A 21690-nucleotide genomic window follows, 5' to 3' on the forward strand; every position below is an offset into this window, starting at 1 on the left:
GCAGGGGCGCCTGGGGAGCTCAGTTGGTTAAGCATCTGACTCTTGGTTTTGGCTCAGGTCATGGCCTCAGGGTTGTGAGATGGAGCTCTGCGTCACACTCTATGCTCAGCATGAAGTCAGCTTGAGATTCTCTCCTACCCCCTTCTGCTCCCCCTTGTTTCCCTCGAGTGCACTCTCTCTCTCTCTCCTTTCCCTTTCTCCGGTAAATAAATAAATAAAATCATTAAAAAAAAAAAGGAGAAGGGTCCCCTTCTTAGTTTGGCCAAGGTGGTCAATAAAGAAGTGACTTTATGTTGGTCAGCATTCCTTGACAGTTTCAAATATTTTGAACAGTAGAAAATAGAGACCCACGTGCACATATACTGATGTGCACATACACTTGCCCCAAAGGTTGTTGTTGTTGTTTTTATTTATTCATGAGAAACTCAGAGAGATAGAGAAGCAGAGACACAGGCAGAGGGAGAAGCAGGCTCCACGCAGGGAGCCTGTTGCGGGACTCGATCCCGGGTCCCCAGGATCACACCGTGGGCTGAAGGCAGCGCTAAACCACTGAGCCACCTGGGCTGCCCTTCTTGGTTTTCTTTTACAACCTTTTTGCCTTTTCAAATCTGTCTCAAGTCTGACTAAAGAAGTCAGTGCATATTTAAGTACTATCCTTCGTTCATTAATACCACATAGACCCTGGCGACTCTCTCTTCTACCTTCTTCAGCTCTGGCCCCAACCTGGTGAGTCGGCAGGAAAATTGAGATGTGTAATATCAAAATGGAGCACACGAATTGCTTTGAGCTGCAGACTTCTTTCCTATCAGGTAACCCGAGTAAATGTTTCCCATTGACCGTCAGTGTAAAAGTCAGAGTCATAAATAATGACAGGTTTTGGAAGCTGTGATTAAAGCCACAAATCAAAGAGGAATTTCCATGTATGCATGGTGTAGAAAGGACGGCTGCTCATGAATTAAGTTGGTCTTTTCAGCCAGCCCATTGTGTAGTGCTAGTAATAACCATCAGTAGCCCTCAAAGATTTGCAATATAAAACATTATGCATTGGCTGGATCTGCTCATACAAGAGCTAATAAATCAGCATGGGTCTTGTTAGAGAATGGCATTTATGTAGAGAAAGTTTGCTCATGCAACTTGCTGTTGAAATTTAGTTAAGTCAACAAGGACTTGTGGTGGGGGGGGTCAGTTTCCCCCAAAAAACCAGTGAAGAATCAAGAGTGTTCTTTATTTTTTAGAGTGGCCAGGTTTGTCTAGTTTAGCTATTAGAAATAGTCCCAATATAGGAACCTGCATTCATACTTAAAGCCTGTTAGCAAGAAGAATGAAACCACGTGAAGTAACACATTAATGGATGCGTTTCTCTAGTTTCCCCCCAAATCATTTAAGGGCTTACAAAGACTTAGAAATTGTTCATTACTTCTGAAAGAAATTGAGGAAGACACAAAGAGATGGAAAAATATTCCATGCTCATGGATTGGCAGAATTAATACTGTGAAAATGTCAGTGTTACCCAGGGCAATTTACACGTTTAATGTAATCCCTATCAAAATACCATGGACTTTCTTCAGAGAGTTAGAACAAATTATTTTAAGATTTGTATGGAATCAGAAAAGACCCCGAATAGCCAGGGGAATTTTAAAAAAAGAAAACCATAGCTGGGGGTATCACAATGCCAGATTTCAGGTTGTACTACAAAGCTGTGGTCATCAAGACAGTGTGGTACCGGCACAAAAACAGACACATAGATCAATGGAACAGAATAGAGAACCTAGAAGTGGACCCTGAACTTTATGGTCAACTAATATTCGATAAAGGAGGAAAGACTATCCATTGGAAGAAGACAGTCTCTTCAATAAATGGTGCTGGGAAAATTGGACATCCACATGCAGAAGAATGAAACTGGACCACTCTCTTTCACCATACACAAAGATAAACTAAAAATGGATGAAAGATCTAAATGTGAGACAAGATTCCATCAAAATCCTAGAGAACACAGGCAACACCCTTTTTGAACTTGGCCACAGTAACTTCTTGCAAGATACATCCACAAAGGCAAAAGAAACAAAAGCAAAAATGAACTATTGGGACTTCATCAAGATAAGAAGCTTTTGCACAGCAAAGGATACAGTCAACAAAACTAAAAGACAACCTACAGAATGGGAGAAGATATTTGCAAATGACATATCAGATAAAGGGCTAGTTTCCAAAATCTATAAAGAACTTATTAAACTCAACACCAAAGGGGATCCCTGGGTGGCGCAGCGGTTTAGCGCCTGCCTTTGGCCCAGGGCGCAATCCTGGAGACCCGGGATCGAATCCCACATCGGGCTCCTGGTGCATGGAGCCTGCTTCTCCCTCTGCCTCTCTCTCTCTCTCTCTCTCTCTCTCTCTCTCTGTGACTATCATAAATAAATAAAAATTAAAAAAAAAATAAACTCAACACCAAAGAAACAAACAATCCAACATGAAATGGGCAAAAGACATGAAGAGAAATCTCACAGAGGAAGACATGGACATGGCCAGCATGCACATGAGAAAATGCTCTGCATCACTTGCCATCAGGGAAATACAAATCAAAACCACAATGAGATACCACCTCACACCAGTGAGAATGGGGAAAATTAACAAGGCAGGAAACCACAAATGTTGGAGAGGATGCGGAGAAAAGGGAACCCTCCTGCACTGTTGGTGGGAATGTGAACTAGTGCAGCCACTCTGGAAAACTGTGTGGAGGTCCCTCAAAGATTTAAAAATAGACCTGCCCTACGACCCAGCAATTGCACTGTTGGGGATTTACCCCAAAGATTCAGATGCAATGAAACGCTGGGACACCTGCACCCCGATGTTTCTAGCAGCAATGTCCACAATAGCCAAACTGTGGAAGGAGCCTCGGTATCCATCGAAAGATGAATGGATAAAGAAGATGTGGTTTATGTATACGATGGAATATTACTCAGCCATTAGAAACGACAAATACCATTTGCTCCAACGTGGATGGAACTGGAGGGTATTATGCTGAGTGCAGTAAGTCAATCGGAGAAGGACAAACAGTGTATATTTTCATTCATTTGGGGAATATAAATAATAGTGAAAGGGAATATAAAGGAAGGGAGAAGAAATGTGGGGGAAATATCAGGAAGGGAGATAGAACATAAAGACTCCTAACTCTGGGAAAGGAACTAGGGATGGTGGAAGGGGAGGAGGGCGGGGGGTGGGGGGGAATGGGTGACGGGCACTGAGAGGGACACTTGACAGGATGAGCACTGGGTGTTATTCTGTATGTTGGTAAATTGAACACCAATAAAAATTAATTTATTAAAAAAAAACAGCTTCAGCAGTGACATAAAAAAAAAGAAATTGTTCATTGAAGAGTGGCTAATGAATAGTTCTATAAAATGATCAATTATGTAAGTTCTATATTACTACATTATTTTTTTTTTAAGTACTAATTTTGCAAATAAGGCTAAAACTCCTTGGTCCCCATCAACCAATATTCTAACATTTTGAGATGGACATAGACAGAGTGGGCCACATCTATCATGTTCTCCCCACTAATGTCCCCCAGTGCTGTGTCAGAGAATATTGGATTGTATGGATAATTGGGCTGGCCCAGGGTGGCATATCTCACATAGACTTATAGTGACACGATGACATGTTGAATGGGGAATCGTAAATATTGGGAATGCCTGGAGAACGGATTCTTAATGAAAATGTTTGCCAGGATAGACATGCTATAACATCCTGCTTTCGTCTCTACCTCTGTTCACGTCTAGGCCAATAAAGGTAGCTCGTTGGGTATGTTTTATTGTGTTTATTTTTTCTCACCTTTCCACTTAAAACCAATTCTAGCGTTGCTGTTCAGTCAGGGGTTGGTGGCTTCATGTGAAATCTTTGGCTTCCCCAGACTGCTCAGGGGCAGCAGATACTCTGTACTTTCCTGTGCTGTGCTCTTCCCTTCATCTGGAATGGTTTTTTTCCCCTTTCCCAGATTCTTTCTCTCTTCCTTTATGGTGAATTCCTACTTGCGCTTCAAGGCCTACCTCAAATATCAGTGTTCTAGGGAAGCATCTCCCATCATCTCCCTGTTTCTCTTCCAGGCAGAGCTGCTTTCTTCCCTGGTTTGTTTATACCTGTGTCCTATGGCTCTTGCCACCTGAGTATTGTGGGTTGTTATGTGTGTGACGATCTTTGTTCTCTTGGGAGCTTTTGGAGTCCGGGACTGTGTCTTTCTTGTCTCTGAATCGCTGATACTCTGTTGAATATTGAATTATGGCTTACTCTTGTCACTGGAAGTTAACCACAATGGAAGGAAAATATGTTTAAGATGGGTTTGCTGTTAACATGCTTTCTGTTTGGGTACTAAATCATTTGATCTTTTTCTTGATGCAAAATGACCTGTAACATGTCTTTTCTTTGTTTTTATTAGATTATACGTAATGTACTTTGAACCTGTAACGCACATTCACCTAATAATTATACTTAAAACATTAATTCATACTTAGCCTGTTTTAAGACAGATTGGTGTCTTGTGAAAAGCATCGACACACAGGCAAGTGCTCGAGGATCTATTGTGTTTCTGCTAGAGCATCCTCATCTCATTTATTTCATGCCCCAGACTGTTTTAAATGATGAATATACTGGCAGTGTTCATTATTTTTAGTAGATGACCCTTGAGTTAGCATAAAAGAGGATAAATCCTTTTTTTTCTCAGAGTTGTAGGTTCTAGAAATACGTTTTTCTGGTGGAATTTTAAATCAAGGAGGAGGGCTTTTCTTTTCTTTTCTTTCTTTTCTTTTTTTTCTTTCTCTCTCTCTCAGTTACATAGCATCAGGTTAAAGGATTATAGATTATGCTGTTCTTTGCTAATTGATCAGGACCTCATTGAAGAGGAGCCAATCTCATCTTGGGCTATGTGGGTTCAGGGCTACTGCTGCAGAACCACTTTGGTTTGGGTTGGATGTGGAGGTAAGCTGCCTATCTTTTAGCTAAGTAGCTGGGTTTTTAAACTTGGGCCATTCCTCCAGAGGGCCTGTGTTAGCTGCAGCCATTGAACTGGGTTGTAGTCGACCCATCGGGCTGGGATGTTGGGCATACAATTCAGGGAAGCAACACACAGGTGTGTGGCATGGGGACAGGGTACTACTGAGCATAAGATGATGGGAGAGGCCACCCACCCTGATGTATCAAACTAGCAATCCTTCCAAGCCTTTCCTCTGCTGATCTTTGTCAGCTTTAAATTACCACTCACTTTTGGTAAAGGGTCAGTGATACCCTGTGTAAACTTGCCTGTGAACCTGATGTGTGGCAGAAACCCGGACAGTGGCCACTGCTCAGAAGTCCATCATGGCAGAGATGGCAGATGAAGGCAGTTAGGGTCAGTCTTGGTTTTTAGATTTTAAGTTGAGCCAAGAAGGCTTGAGGATATTATTAGAAGCTATTTTCTTAAGAAGGCTTTGGTTTTCTGCATTATATTAAGCTTTCATGAATGGAGTAGGCAACTTTTTTTTTCAAATATAAGAAAACACAGCGAAAAAAATTGAATAAGGAATTATTTATCTGCTACTTCGTATTTCATTTCTAACTTGAAAGCTTGAGATTCCTGATGTTTGTGGGTGACCTGGACTTGTTGGGTCTCAGAATAATCGACTGCTCATGATATCACCATGTAGACCTCAGCTCTTGTTCCTGTGAACAGTTCACCAGACAACATGCCCTCTTAGCTGTGGCTAGAAATGTAAATTCTAGAAAATTCTTTGTGAGAGCAGGAATCATTTTATGTGCTACTGCCACTGTCAGGAGGCACAGCAAGCCAGCTTGGCACATCTTTACTGTTCATTCTTTCATTCATTTGTTCAGCAACTTTGAGTACCTGCTGTGCGCATATCACTCATATCAATGAGTCAAAGATTTTTAGTGGGGCACGGGTGGGGAGTGGACCAGCTGATAAACAGTAAACATAGGAACTAAACATTTTGTATTATTTTTTTCATTTTGTATGTTATAAAGGGATAATTTCTCTGGAAAAATAGAAAAGTAGATCATGGTAAAGTGGAGTATAGGTGGGAGGCTTGCAATTTCAAAATAAAGTGGTCAAGGAGGAACTCACTGAATGGAGGCATGGATGAGCAGATTTTTAAAGAGGAGAAGGAGGTTATCAGAGAGGACATCTTGGGGAGGAGAGGTCCGGGCAGAGGGAACCACCCTGCTGTGCCAAGGCCCTTAGCCAGGGAAGGGACTGGGAAGTAGCAAGGAGCCATGTGGCCGAAAGAGATGGCAGTGAAGGGGAGAAGTTGTCATGGGAAAGCTCAGAGAGGCAAAGGTGGGCTGGGTCTTTCCTTCTTACCTCAGGCCCCTCCCTTCCTGGGACCAACCACAGGTTGTTCAGGTAACAACACCTGATAGTCTTTCTCTTTTATAGTAATTCTCAAATGGGGGCTTCTGGCAATGTCTGGAGATGTTTTTTGATTGTCACAACTTGGTGAGAAGATGCTCCTGGCAGCTAATGACTTGAGGCCAGGAATGTTGCTGAGTATCCTGCAATGTACAGCCCTGAGGTTGAGAAATCCTGCTTTATTATTACATAGGTTATCAACTGTTGATTGATTGATTGATTTTAAAAGATTTTATTTATTCATGAGAGACAGGCAGAGGGAGAAGTAGGTTCCATGCAGGGAGCCCGACGTGGGACTCGATCGCGGGTCTCCAGGATCACGCCCTAGGCTGAAGGTGGCACTAAACGGTTGAGCCACCCGGGCTGCGCCCTGTTGATTGATTTAGTTTGTCTTAGAAGACTTTTTTTTTTTTCTTAAAGATTTTATTTATTTATTCATGAAAGACACAGAGGAGAGAGAGGCAGAGACATAGGCAGAGGAAGAAGCAGGCTCCATGCAGGGAGCCTGATGTGGTACTCGATCCCGGGAATCCAGGATCATGCCCTGGTCTGAAGGCAGGCGCTAAACCACTGAGCCACCCAGGGATCCCCCTTTTTTAAAGATTTTATTTATTCATGAGAGGCACAGAAAGAAAGAGAGAGGCAGAGACACAGGCAGAGGGAGAAGCAAACTCCATGCAGGGAGCCCTATGTGGGACTTGATCTTGGGTCTTCAGGATCATGCCCTAGGCTGAAGGCGGCGCTAAACCGCTAAGTCACCCAGGCTGCCCTGTCTTAGAAGACTTAATAAAAAAGCAATAACATTAAAACATCACAGGAAGAGGTTGTTTATCACACTACCTGGTCAGGTGCCTTCACAAGTGACATTGAAGCTAACGCTGGCTACCTTCATTCACTTTGTGGAAAGGGCATCCAAACCTTGCTTGCATGTGCATTTTACTGGTGCTTTCATGAAATAGTTAAAAAATAATCTAAAATATCATTTGTAGGTAAATAGCAATAATCTCACTGATAATCTCATTAGTTTAGACTCCAGTAGAATTTTCTAATTTTGAAAGGGGCCAGGATGTTGATCCACACAAGGGAAAATGTTTACCTATACACATACACACGCAAAAAGATTTTCAGTACTTGGAATAAAAGACATTCTTATTTGCACAAGTGTGATGTTACTATTGGGAATATTTTCCTTGGAGTACACTAATCCAGTATTTTTCAGAAGTTACTCATTTCCATACTACCTTTCCTATTTTGTTTTACCTATATTCCATCTGTATTATTCTCTGTATCAGTGACTTCTTTTTGAACACATTTGGAAAAACTGTATTCGTTGCTCAATATGAAAACCGAGATATCGTAAGATAAAAAATAAAATAACCTTAAAATTGAGGTGGACACAGCTGCCTGCCCAAGCTTCAGAGTGTGAGGCCTGCACTGTATTAAAAGGGAAGATTAACCAGTTTTAGGGAAGCATTCAAGACATACTATATGGAAAGGAAGCATTGTTGATGTCATTAGAGAATTGCGTAGGAAGAGCTTATCCCCCCGTGACTTAGTGAGACGTAATGTATTTTCCCTGTGCCACACTGGGGGATGCGATGTCCCAAGCTGTCCATACTCTGAGGCCAGATGGCCGCCTGGCTGGGGTCGGAGCTGCAGTCCGAGAGTATGGGGAGCACTCCGGAGTGCCAGGGAGGCCGGTTCTCTGGCTCTGATGGGCCCCCAGCAGCATATTCATGCAGAAGGCCCCACAGCCTGGGATGCCACTCACATAACTTGGGTCTTTGTTCTGTAGAAGATGAAATCTGTAGCTCTAGTTCTTACAATGAAATAAAACAAAAATCCCTGTAACTCAGATCTCTTACTGTTTCAGATGTGCTCTACACATCCTTACTCCCTTTGCCCTTCCTTACATACTTGCTACAAATCCCCCAAATTTCCTTCTACTATACTCATTAGGATGGTTGGATATTTTTTATTAACTCATGCGCTTTACATTGAATGCTCGAATTCCTTCATTTACTTATTTAGGTGGTTTTTGACTTGTTTCCTTTCTTTTTGAAACTCAGATCTCTCACTTTTGCAGGCAGAAGAGAATTAATGTCCTGGTTGCTTTGTAACTCAGGTTGTGGGGGCGGCTCACTGCTGCGCCTCACGTTTGTCGTTGTGGAAACTAGATTTTCTCCGCATTCTCAGGGGCTGCTGGACTCCTGAATTGAATCCTGGTAATCAAAGTCTCGGGAGACTGACTTCTACAGAAGCCAATATTTATTAAGTGTCTGCTGTGTGCCAGGCATTATATGACACGGTCCCAGGGTTTTAAAGGGTCCCCACGTCTAGCTGTGGAGACAGAAACCATCTACTTAGAGTTAATAATGCAGCACTTTATGTAAAATGGTGAAACCTGACCACTGTAGAGTTCCATTTATTACCCTCCTACTTTATGTTACCGTTTTTATTATGTGGTATATCTGCATATGTTATAAATTCCACAGTACAAAATTATCATTTTTGCTTTGTATCGCTCTAGACTATCATACATATTTTTGAAGACATTAAGAGGAAATACAGTTTTAAAAAAATTTACTGACATATTTACCAGTCCAATGTTGTTGATTCCTTTTGAATTCCAAGTTTCCAAGTGGGATCCTTTCTCTTCAGCCTGCAGAGCACTTCTCCATTTCTCATAGTCTGTGTTGGCTGGCTCTGTTTAAAAGGGTATGTGACAAATAAATTCTTTGTTCCCCTTTGTTCTGATCCAGCAGTGTCTTTATTTCATCATCATTCCCATGGGGGTCTCACTGGGTGTCACGTCCTGGATTGACGGTTTCCTTCCAGTCCCTCACATCTGGCATCATGGTCTTCTGCTTCCTCTGCTTCCCACGCAGCAGTAGAGGGTATTTGAATCCTTAAGTCTTTGTGTGTAGTGGTTGCTTTTCTCTGCTGTTTTCAAGATTATCGTCCGTTTGACTAAGCTGTGTCTAGGTGTGGTTTTCTGGATTTTTATCTTGGGGCTCACTAAGATCCTTGATTCTGTATCTTTACTTCTTTCACCAAATTTGGGGAATTTGCCATTATTTGATCATTTAGTTAAGTCTGCTCCGCAAATTTCTAAATCTCAGATATTATTTCACTTTAGAATTTTTATTCATATCTTTTAATAGCATGTCTTTGCTGAGATTCCTTATATTTGCAGTCATTGCAGGTGTACTTCCTTCACATCCCTGAGTGCTTTATGATAGTTTCTTTAACATCCTCATCTATATTTCCAACATTTGGGTCCCCTTAGAGTCATTCTGTGACATTTTTTCTCTTTTAGCTAGCTCATGTTTTTCTGTTTGTTGAGTAATTTTGGATTCAACCTGGATATTGTGAATATCACACACTATACGATCTCTGGATTCTGTTATATGCCTCCAAAGAGTGTTGATTTCTTTGTTTTGTTTCAGAGAGACAATAATTGGGGGGGAGCAGCAGAGGGAGAGGGAGAAGCAGGCTCCCTGCTCAGCAGAGAGCCCAACACTGGGCTAGATTCTAGAGTCCTGGGATCATGAGCTGAGCCTAAGGCAGATACTTCACTGACTGAGCCACCCAGGCGCCCCTTGTTTCAGGAGGCACTTAAATCAAATGAGGTCCCACTATTAGCTCTGTTTCTCCTGTGGTGAGTAGTAATCCGAATCTCAGTTCAGTTCTCTTAGCCTTACCTGTGCTGTAGAGTCTGCCACAAACATGCATGGTTGAGGGGTCAAGCTAGAGTTCAGGCCAAGTTTAACCCTTTGATGTTTTTCTTTCTAGGACCCCCTGACCCCACACACTCCACACACACACACACACACACACACACACACTATGTAGTGGCTGTAGTTGCCCAGAAGTATCAGTAATATAATGTGTTTAATAGCAGCTGATCTTTTCCAAGCGCAGTGTGTTTCAGATGCTATATAAGTGTGTCTGACTGATGTTGTTTATTCCACACTGCAGCCGTCGTCTGAGGCAGGCGTCTGGTAGGGTGAGGGAACTGGGAATTAGAGAGGTGGGATATCTCTGCGGGGTCACATACCTGGTAAGAAGCAGTGTGGGATTGCAGGTATTTTGACTAAAGACCCCATACTCCTATTGATTATAAATAATATGCCTCTCACATCTTTTAAGTAAGATATCAAGGATTTAATTTGTAATCTTTCTCAGTTAGTTTGTTGTTTTTTTGTGGGGTTTTTGGATGCTTTTCTTTGCCATGGGTGCTCTATGGTGCTCCTAAGGTTGGGGTTGTTATTAATCACTCATTCAGAGTTTGTACTTCTTCAAATTGAATATGCATTTCCCCCCCATTCTGGAAAACTGTAAGCCATTATCTCTTTGAATATTGCCTCTTCCTATTTTCATTAATCCCTATTTCTGGAATTCTCACTGGACTTATGTCAGATTTTAGCATTCTGCTCTTCCTGGGCCTTAACTGCTGTCCCGTATTTTCCAATTCCCTGTTTCTCTGTGTGGTGTTCTGAATGATTTGTCAGATCAATCTTCCAGCTCACTAACTCTCTCTTGAGCTGTGTCTAAACTGCTATTTAAGCATGATCCCAGCTACTGAATTCTTAATTAAGTTGTCTCTATTTTTCATTTCTACATGGTTCTTTTTCAAATGTGCCTGTTCTTCCCACTCTCATTCCTCTTTTTAAAAATTTTGATATCTATATTTTAAATCCTACTCATTTTATATGCATAATTATTGGATAGTCTATTTTAGGTTTTTCTAATATTTCTAATCTTGGAGGTACACATTTTCATTCGTTGTGTCTGCTAACTCTCTTGAAGGTTCGTAACCATATATGGTTTGGAATTTATCTTCATCAGGGATTGTTTTGTGAAATGGCATGCTTATTGGATTGTGAAAGGCACTTTAGAGTAGCTTCTTGTTTGCTTGCTCTGGGATGCCTGTAATTGGAGTACCTCTGGACGATGAGCTCCCAGAGGCTCAGAGTGAGGCTCCTGTACTCTGTAGGTGCTATACATTGACTCTGCCCTCATAGGTCATGTAGGCCTCTGGTTTGATTTATCAGGATTGACTATCCCTCCCCCAACTCCCACTCTAACTGCAGTTCCCTTTCCTCAACTGTCTTATATTGGGGGCTTAGTTTCAAATTCACCTGTATCATTTATCCCCGTGTGGGCTTCAGAAATCTTAGTGCTTAAGACCTATATGTAGGTCTTAAATGTTGATCATAGGGAGTCACCTTATGCTAACTGCTCTCACTTTGATTACTGTTTTCCTTTCTGGCATCAAGGATGTCTTTTCTGCCCTCTTTCCTACCTTCCTGCATTTAAAAATATTTTATCTAAATTTCCCTATTTTTAATTTTTGATTTTTGTGTGTGGTTGGAAGGGGTTCCTTTCTCTTCAGCTCCACCGTAAGTTGTTGGAAATACAGTAACTGGGGTTTGAATGTAGTTGTTAAAGCCCATACTCCTGTGGTAGTCTATGCTGGGTTAAGATAGTAATAATAGGGTTGGAGAAAAGGGACTGATGTTAGAATTATAATCGGAATGTCAGTTTATTACTTACTAGAATGAGATGAATATTTGCCTAGAAGGCTAAGGTATTCAGGTTGATAGATCAGTACTTTCCCACTGGACAAAGTCTAGAGTAAGAACTTGACAGTGCTTTATTAACACCATTCAGGGGCAAATAGCACCATACTGACAAATATGAATAGCCTGGCAATTTTAAGATACATTTCCTGCATGCCTTTAAAATGAATTGAAGGTTTACCTGAAGACCACACACAACTCCCTGTGGTCTCATAAGTACTGTGCATTCTCTGGATCTGAATTGGAGTTCTCAAGGAGATTAAGATCTCAAGCTCACTTCATAAATACAGAATCAGAGCAAAGGAAGTTAGATACTCTTAAGAATTCTTTTAATCACAGTGGTGCCAGCAACTTGCCAGGCAGTTTCATTCTAGCCTTTGTAAGGAGGGCTTGGGAAGAATAGAAGAATGGCCAGCCTTCTGCCTGCATGTCTTTCCTTCCTTCCTTCCTTCCTTCCTTCCTTCCTTCCTTCCTTCTTGCCTGCCTGCTTGCCTGCCTGCCTGCCTGCCTTTTATTCTTTTTCATTTCTTTTACCTGTACTGAAGTATAATTTATATATAATAATACAGAAGGTCAGTTGTTAAAATGAGTCTTATCAAGTATGTAGTGTTGTGTGACCACAACCACAACCAAGAAATGAAACATGTCTTGCACCTACCAGAAGTGTGTCATGACCATATGCTATCACACCTTTCCCCACCCCTGACCCCAGACAACCACTGATCTGCTATATATTAGTATGTTTTTGTCTTTTCTAGAATTTCATGTTAGCAGAATTATGCAGAATGAAATCTTATGTGTCTGGCTTTTTTAAGTCAATATAATGCTCTTGAGATGCATCTATGTTGTTGCATATTAGTAGCTCATTCCCTTTTTATTTATTTATTTATTTAAAAAAATATTTTATTTATTTATTCATGAGAGACACACAGAGAAAAGCAGAGACACAAGCAAAGGAGAGAAGCAGGCTCCATGCAGGGAGCCCGACGTGGGACTTGATCCCGAACCCCGGGATCACGCCCTGAGCCAAAGGCAGACGCTCAACTGCTAAGCCACCCAGGTGTCCTTCATTCCCTTTTATTATTGAGAAGTATTCCTTTGGGGGATCCCTGGGTGGTGCAGCGGTTTGGTGCCTGCCTTTGGCCCAGGGCGCGATCCTGGAGACCCGGGATCGAATCCCACGTCGGGCTCCCGGTGCATGGAGCCTGCTTCTCCCTCTGCCTGTGTCTCTGCCTCTCTCTCTCTCTCTCTCTGTGTGACTATCATAAATAAATACAAAAAACTTAAAAAAAAAAAAAAAGAGAAGTATTCCTTTGTATGGATATGCTACAATTTGTTTACCTACTTAGTTGATAGATATTTTTGCTATTTCTAGTTTTTGGCTATTATGGATGAAGCTGCTGTGAACACACAAATACAAGTCTTAGCGTAAACATACATATGTTTTCATTTCTCATGTGTAAACATCTAGGAGTAGAATTGCTGGTTCAGATGGTAGGTGTTTATTTATTTTTTCAAGTAACTGCCAAACCATTTTAGTAGCTGTACCATTTTGCATATTTTACCAGCAGCGTATGAGAGATCCAGTTGCTCCTAGCCAACACATTTAATATAATCAGTTTAGAAAATTTTCTTAGCCTTCCCAGTGGGTGGGTAATATTATCTCACTGTGGTTTTAATTGACATTTCCCTAATTACTAATGATGACTAATGATGTTGAACATCTTTTCCCATGCTTACCTGTCATTTGTGTATCTTCTGTGATGACATGTCTATTGAAGTTTTTTTCCCCTATTTTAAAGATTGAGCTCTAAGAGTTCTTTATATATTCTGGATACAGATCCTTTATCAGATATATTTTACAGATATTTTCTCCTCAGTTCTTTGGCTTGATGTTCCATTTCCTTTTTTTTTAAGATTTTATTTTTAAGTAATCTCTGTATCCAACATGGGGCTTGAACCCACAACCCCGAGATCAAGAGCTGCATGCTCCACTGACTGAGCTAGCCGAGCTCCACAGTTGGTGTTCTATTTCTTACCAATGCTTTGGGAAGAACAAAAGTTTTCAATTTTGATCAAGTTGAATTCATGGGTATTTCTTTTTGTGGCATATGCTTTTTATACCTCCCTCTAAGAAATCTTTGCCTAACTAAGGAACACAAAGATTTTTCTCCTGTATTTTCTTTCTTTCTTTCTTTTTTTTTTTTTAAGATCTTATTTATTTATTCATGAGAGACACAGATTGAGAGAGAGGCAGAGACACAGGCAGAGGGAAAAGCAGGCTCTCTGCAGGGAGCCTGATGTGGAACTCAATCCCAGGACCCTGGGATCACAACTTGAGCCAAAGGCAGATGCTCAACCACTGAGCCACCCAGGTGTCCCAGTTACACATATGTTATGGTGCTCAATAATATCTCCAAATAACTGATGCTCTGTTCTTTTCTTCTTCCTACTTTTTCTCTTTTTGTTTCATTTTGAATAATTTTTATTGCTTATCTTTAAGTTCTGTGATTTTTTCTATTTTTCTTATCTGTTAATTTCTTTCAGTTTATGTTTTGATTTAGTTACTGTGTTTTTCATTTCTTGAATTTACACTTGGGTCTCTTTTATATTTCCATTTTGCTCATCAAGATCGCCGTGTTTTTCTGGGATACGTGGAATATTCTTTTTTTTTTTTTAAAGATTTATTTATTTATTTGAGAGAGAGCATGCACTGTGTATGTGCATTCTTGCCACGAGTGTGGGTGGGGAGGGGCAGAGAGAGAGAGAATCTCAAGCAGGCTCTGTGCTGATCATGGAGCCCAATGAAGGGCTTGATCTCACTACCCTTAGATCATGACCTGAGCTGAAACCAAGAATCAGATGCTTAACCAACTGAGCTTCCCAGGCACCCCTTAATTACTATTTAAAGATCATTTTCTTTTTTTTAAAAAAAAGATTTTATTTATTTATTCATGAAAGACACACAGAGAAAGAAGAGAGAGAGAGAGAGAGAGAGAGAGAGGGAGGCAGAGACACAGGAAGAGGGAGAAGCAGGCTCCATGCAGGGAGCCCAATATGGGACTCGATCCTGGGTCCCCAGGATCATGCCGTGGGCTGAAGGTGGTGCTAAACTGCTGAGCCACCCAGGCTGCCCTAAAGATCATTTTCTATTCCATCATCTCTGACATTTGGGGGACTTTCTCAGTTTATTCATTTAATCATATCCTGATTATGGTCATATTATTTGGCTTCTTTTCATGCATGATAATATTTGATTGGCTGCCAGACATTAAGAATTTGGGGGCATTAGTTGTTAGGTTTCACAGTACAAATTGTATAAATCTGGGGATGTTGGGTTTTGTTATGATGAATAGTTAACTTTTGGGGATTGGGCTGTATTCATTTCAGGCTTAATGTAAACTCCATCAGGGCAAGTCCAGAGCAGGCTTTAATCTAGACTCATTTAGCCACTACTAAAATAGTGCCATGTGTCACAGGGTCTCCCTCCCCTGGCTGGTGGGAAGAAGAGACAGCTGCTCCCTGCATGTGAGTGCCACAAAGGACTGCTGGCTCCTTTCTTACGGTTCCTCCTCAGTCTTGGTAGTATTTTCTCACATGTGCATGGATCTGTACTCAGAGGATGCTTCTGGGGGCCACTCTGCTGGCCTCTTCTGCTTCCTTCTTTGCAAATGCTGGCCGCTTTGGCCCCCCCCTCATACTTCCTTCTCTGGACCTCTGGAACTTCTCTGGGCAGTCAGAGGCGGCCATCCCAGGGCTCCTTGTTTGTGTCCTTTCTCTGAGGGCCCTTGTCCTGTGCTGCCTGCTGTCTAGTGCCTGAAAACTCTTGTTTTGTGGATGGTTTTCTAGTCTTCTAGATGTGTAAAGTGTGAGGGTCTTTTACCATATCAGCTGGAAATGGAAGTCTGTCACCTTCCTTCAGATGCCTCTGAGACCATAACCCTTCCCTTCGGCTTTGCTGGTCTTTGATTCCTTCAGCCTTCATCTCATGAGACCTTTCTGCACATCTCTTGATAGAACACTAGACTGGAATGCAGAATATTCTTAGCAACCAAATGGGTGCTAAGAATCCTAGTTCTGCTGCTGGCTTTGGGGGTGCATCTCTGTAGCTGTCCACAAAATGAGGGGATTTATCAAGGCATATCCCAAGGTTCCATTTTCTTTATGGTTCTGTATCATAGCTATCATTCAAGTTTCTTTTGGTGGCATCATTCTTCGTTTTGCTACATTTTATTGAGCACCTACTACTTATCAGGTACTATCCTGGGTGCTGGTGTTAATAGTGCATGGAGCTCACAGAGCCACTGGGAGACAAGCATGACACAGTCACCAAACCTGGTGCCACGGGGAGTGTTAGGACAGAAGAGCCAACAGTTCCAAAAGAGGCTGTTACCAGAGACTGGCCTTCTGGAGATCAGTGTAGGGGTCCCTAAGCTGGGGCGTGGGATAGGGGGCAAAGATATGAGAGTGTCCCAGGCAGTGGGAATGATGTGTAGAAAAATCACTGAGAGGAGGATTTTGGTACATGTGAAGAATTAAGGGAAGGTTACTGTGTCTGAAGCTCAGACAGGGTGGTGGGAAGGATTTCTTTGAAAATTAAAATGAAGGTTTCTTCTGGCAGTATGGTATAGTACAGTGTCTATAGAGTCCAACTACTGGAGTTCAGATCCTGACCCACTCCTCTCTAGTTGTGTTTGGCAGCTTTCTTGGCTTCTTTCAGCTTCAGCCTTTTTACCCAGAAACAGGGGGATAATGTGGTTGTTGTCAGGATTTAATGAACCACTGCTATACACAAAGCTTTTAGCACAGTTCCTGGAAGCAGCCAATGAATATTAGTTATTAGCCAGTATTGCGTGGTTTATGGCTTTTATTTCCATATATATGGTTAGTATAATGTTATATAATTAGTATAGTAGAATCATTAATATCCTCTAATAACAGTTATTCCTTTGTAGAACTAATTGCTAAGTTCTTTAGTTCACTGATAGTTTTTTTGAAGAGTGCTTGCATATTTTTTGTAACTTTAAAATAGCAATTCTTAACCCATGAAGTACACAGGTGGACCTCAGAGGATCTTTTGAAACCCCTGATTCTTTTTTTTTAAGAGGGGTGGGAGGGGGAGAGGGTGAGCCTTAAGCCGACTCCACAACCCAACACAGAGCCAGATGCGGGGCTTGATCTTAACACTCTGAGATCATGACTTTAGCCAAAATTAAGAGTTGGGCACCTAACCAACTGAGCCACTCAGGTGCCCTGGGTGATTCTTTATGAAAAGTATTGCATATGGTTATGTGTGGCTATCAGCAGGTTCCAAAGCTATCTATGACTCCAAAAGTCTAGCAAATTCTGTTTTATTTATTTGTTTTTTTAAAAAGATTTTACTTATTTATTTATTTGACAGAGGAGAAGGAGAGAGAGCGCATATGTAGGGGGGAGGGGCAGAGGGATGGCAGAGGGAGAAGCAGACTTCTTGCTGAGCGTGGAGCCTGATGCAGGGCTTGATCCCAGGATCTTGAAATCATGACCTGAGCAGATGCTTAACTGACTGAGCCACCCAGGTGCCCCACAAATTCTGCTTTAAACTTAATATTTTAAAGTCACTGCAGGTTAGGTCCACACTGTTTCTTAAATATCTGTGGGATGAAGGTTGCATGTTGCTCTTGGGCCCTGAAATTCTTGGAAAATAGCTCATATAAAATGACTGTGGTTGGTGGGGCTTGGCTGTGACTCAGTGGGGACCTATTCCTCCCTGGCAGGGATCCTGCAAGAAATGATGTATTTGATTGCATCACACATATATTTTCTACAAATGTATACTTCTTTATTAAAATTATCTGGGTAACTGTTATATAGTATAAAATTTTAATAAGCTCTAATTACTAGTGTAAAAGAATTTGTGGAGGAAAAATGTGGTTAATGTTTCAGAGTAAACACCTAGGCACAAACATGTCATTTCTTATTTTAAACTCTTATCAGTTACTACCTAAATTAACAAGTTTTCCACTCTGCCCAGTAGGAATCCTGTACTTTTTTGCATGAGTAGTGCTTCCTGCTCAGCTGTTTCAGTGCAAGGGATGCATTTATGCCCCTGAAGTGTGGGTGGGTAAAGGGTGGTGGCCACAGTCAAGGTTGGCCAGATTATGCGGGGCTAGATCCCACAAGACCTGGGTATGTAGACAGGTTACATCACTTAACTGTGGTCGCACAGCTAGTAAGTTGTGTTGCGAGCTTCATCTTGTTCCAGGGATGTTTGGCTCCAGAGCCCATGAATGCGGCCATGCTGGTCCCCCATTTTGTGGGGTGGGTGTGCCTGCCCTCAGCTGGGGCTGCAGGGAAGAGTCAGCATGACAACAGGCTCAGTTTTGGCCAGAGTGAGGGATTGGAAGAACCTGTTAGACATCCATGTGGAGGGGTCTGGTCTGGTGGGGTGTTGCCATGTGGTTTGATGGGAACCGATGTCATGTGCATGAAGCTGTGTGACAAGTATGTTTAGACAAGACCAAATATGGAGTAGGCTTTCTACCATATTCTTGCTTATGAGTCCAAACACCTCTCTTTTTCTTTTGACTATTTCATATCTGTTTGCATAGCACTCCATGGATGTTCCTCCCAGGAGTCAGCTAGCTGTTTTGTTCACTTGCTTCTAACTTCCCCGGTAAAGGAGAGGTTCCCATCTTTGTTGGTTAGAGGTGACTCACGTCAGATTGATGACACTGAAGGAAGGACATTTAGCTTTCCTTTATGACTCTGGTCTTGTCACCCTTCTCTTGGATTATAAACCTACCCACTTCATTTTAGATGAGTTACCAAGTTTGCAAGACTCAGAGGTTCCCCCTGGAAAGGGCCAGGAGGGTAGAAAGTGTGCTGCAAAGGCCTGCCTTGGCTCAAGTATGACGTGATGAATGCAATTTTGTCCCCTCTTCCCCTTTAGATGGATTTGAAGACTATGGCCCAGATCGTGACAGCATGAGGGTAACGGCCTTTCTGGACATTCCAGGCCAGGATAGCCTGCCTCCACTCGTTCGCCTGGAAAAGTATGCTTTCAGCGAGAACATTTTCAACCGGTGAGCTCACCAGCCCTTCCCAAACGCACAGGCCTCCACTGGGTCGGTTTTTGCCGTGCTGACGGTGGTGGCTACCTCTCTGTGCCAGCTTTGAGGACTCCTGGGGATGTGGTGGCACGTGGGCTGTTTCCAGGTTCCTGGCATTCTGTTTGAATGGCACCCTTTGATTAGGTTTCTCCATTACTCTTGTTAACTGTTTTACTGGTCACCTGGTAAGCCAAGAATAAAACACCGATGAAATTTAATGGTGTTTAAATAATTAGGGTTGCTAACTGGGTTTCTTTCACACGTGCCGTACTCAGAAAAGTAAAATGTATTGCATAATTGAAAGCATCAGTTGGAACATTGCTCGCTCGTTTTGGTTTTTGACTGCCCCATGTTTCAGGGACATTGGTGCTGCTTGTCCCGCCATGTTGTATTGTCACTCCTCATTGTGCTGGCAGGATTCTTCTCCAGACTCAGACCATTCCTCCAAGACGTGACCTTGGCTCTTATTTCATGAAGTAAACAGAAACTAAGACATTTCTTTTAGCTGACAGTCCGCCCAAAGCTGAGTCTGCGGGCATTCTTCCCCGCCGTCGCAGACTGGGGCTGTCTCTCTTCTTGTCTCCCCTCCTCCATCAGATACTGCTTCTGTCTTCTGTGTCTTCCTTCTTGCCTGTGACACACACCCTTTCCTTCCCCCTCACATGACCTAGTGTGTTTCTCATTCTGAACAGTCCTCTGGACTTCTCTACCTGCAGCCTTCTCACACATCTTAAGTGCACTGTTCTGGGAAGACTGGATGATGCTCGCTGAGTCTCTATTACATATCTACTTAATGTCTATATCTATTAAATTGCAGAAGGCTCACAGCAATTGCTGCTGAGTGAGTCCAATTATTATCCCAATTTTACAGATAGGGAAATGATGGTACTCTGAATGATGTCTTTTGATGAGCAGTTCTTAATTTAAATGTAGTTCACGATTTCTCAACTTTTTCTTTGATACTTAGTGCTTTCTTTTCATGTATAAGGAACGTTCTCCTCCCCTAAGGCCATCAAGATATTTCGTTATAGGGGGTCTAGGGGTTCCAGTCGGTTAAGCATCCGACTCGTGATCTCAGCTCAGGTCTTGATCTCAGGGTCCTGAGTTCAAGCCCAGCATTGGGTTCCATGCTGGGCTTGGATCCTACTTTATAAAAAGAAAAAGAAAAGAAATTTCCTTATATTCTTAAAGTTTTATTGTTTTACCTTTCATATTTGGATCTACAGTCTCCCTAGAATTGCTTTCTTTTTGTATTATGTGAAGTAGGAGTCAAGTTTCATTGCCTTCTACGTGGTATGCACTTGATCTAGTGCCGTTTATTGAAAATACTACGTTTTATTTATGCCCTGCTTTACTACCTTTCTCTTAAATCGAGTGTCTATATCTGAACTTCCTAGTCTGCTTCCTTGGTCTGTTTGTCCTTCTGCTGGGACCACATTGTCTTTGTTACTGTAACTTTATCATCAAAATCTTGGTAGAGTAACTCCTCCCGCTTTGTTCTTCTTCACGGTTGTCTTGGCTGTTCTTGACTCTGCATTTCCAAATGCATTTTAGCACCAGTTCATCAATTTCCAGGAGAAAAAACCTGCTGGGGGTTTCATTGGAACTGGATTGCATCTATAAATTAATCTGTGAAGAATTGACACCTTTACAATATTTAGTTTTCTAATCTTCCCATTTAAAAAAAAAACTTCAATTTTTGTTTGTGTGTGTGTGTGTGTTTTCTCTTGTAGAGATCTTCTGTACCTTTTTCAGTTTAGTTCTAGGTATTTGGTCTCTATGTGAATGTAAATGGTATCATTTCTTAAAATTTAAATTCTAATTGCTGCTGATAATATGAAAATAGAATTGATTTTTATATTTTGATTTTGTTTCCATTGACTATGCTAAGTTCACTTATTAATTTTAATAACTTCCCTGAGGGTTCTTTGGGTTTTCTGCATACTGTACAATGTTGTGTGTGAAATATGATAGTTTGATTTCTCCCTTTCCTCTCTTGGTTTATGTTTTTAATAGCTATATCTTGTCAGTTTAGGAAAATGTATATTTATAATTTGTTGAGATTATTTTTACACTTTTTGAAATTAATTTTTTTAAATTTAAAATTAAAAAGAAATTAAAATTATTTCATTTATTTATTTGAGAGAGAGAGAGAGAGCATGGATGAGGGAAGGGATAGGGATACAAGCAGCCTGATGCAGGGCTTGATCCCAGAACCTCAAAATCATGACCTGAGCTGAAGGTCCATGCTTAACCGACTGAGCTACCCAGATGTCCTTAATTTAGAAAATTTAAAAAAAAAAAATTTAAGTAATCTCTGTGCCTATTGTGGGGCTCAAACTCACAACTCCCAAGATCCAGAGTCTCATGCTCTACCAACTAAGCCAGTCAGTATAAAAAATAAAAGAGTTTGTTTTTAAACTTAAAAAAAAATATATTTATTCATGAGAGACACACAGAGAGAGGCAGAGAGATAGACAGAGGGAGAAGCAGATTCCTTGCAGGGAGTCCAATGTGGGACTCAATCCTTGGACCCCTGGATCACACCCAGATCTGAAGACAGATACTCAACCGCTGAGCCAGCCAGGTATCCCTGTTTTTAAACTTTTAAAAATAACTTCAC

The 21690-nt window shown here is 41.5% G+C and overlaps 1 protein-coding gene across 5 annotated transcripts in view; it reads left to right on the plus strand.

The window, feature by feature from the left end:
- The window catches only part of LOC112932177 (serine/threonine-protein phosphatase 4 regulatory subunit 1-like), an 84034-nt gene that overhangs the window by 10602 nt on the left and 51742 nt on the right, over nucleotides 1–21690 (plus strand). For 3 of the 5 annotated variants that reach the window (XR_011996848.1, XM_072735522.1, XM_026015032.2), the window contains one exon: nucleotides 18908–19040. Coding sequence is in view for 3 of the 5 variants with exons in the window: in XM_072735522.1 (XP_072591623.1) it covers nucleotides 18908–19040 (133 nt within the window). In the remaining 2 variants the exon portion in view is untranslated. Of the gene's footprint in view, nucleotides 1–710; nucleotides 810–18907; nucleotides 19041–21690 lie in introns of those variants that run through there. The other 2 variants (XR_011996849.1, XM_072735523.1) reach the window with 1 other exon arrangement.

The sequence above is a fragment of the Vulpes vulpes genome, chromosome 14 (genome assembly GCF_048418805.1).
Source record: "Vulpes vulpes isolate BD-2025 chromosome 14, VulVul3, whole genome shotgun sequence".
Taxonomy (NCBI): Eukaryota; Metazoa; Chordata; class Mammalia; order Carnivora; family Canidae; genus Vulpes; species Vulpes vulpes.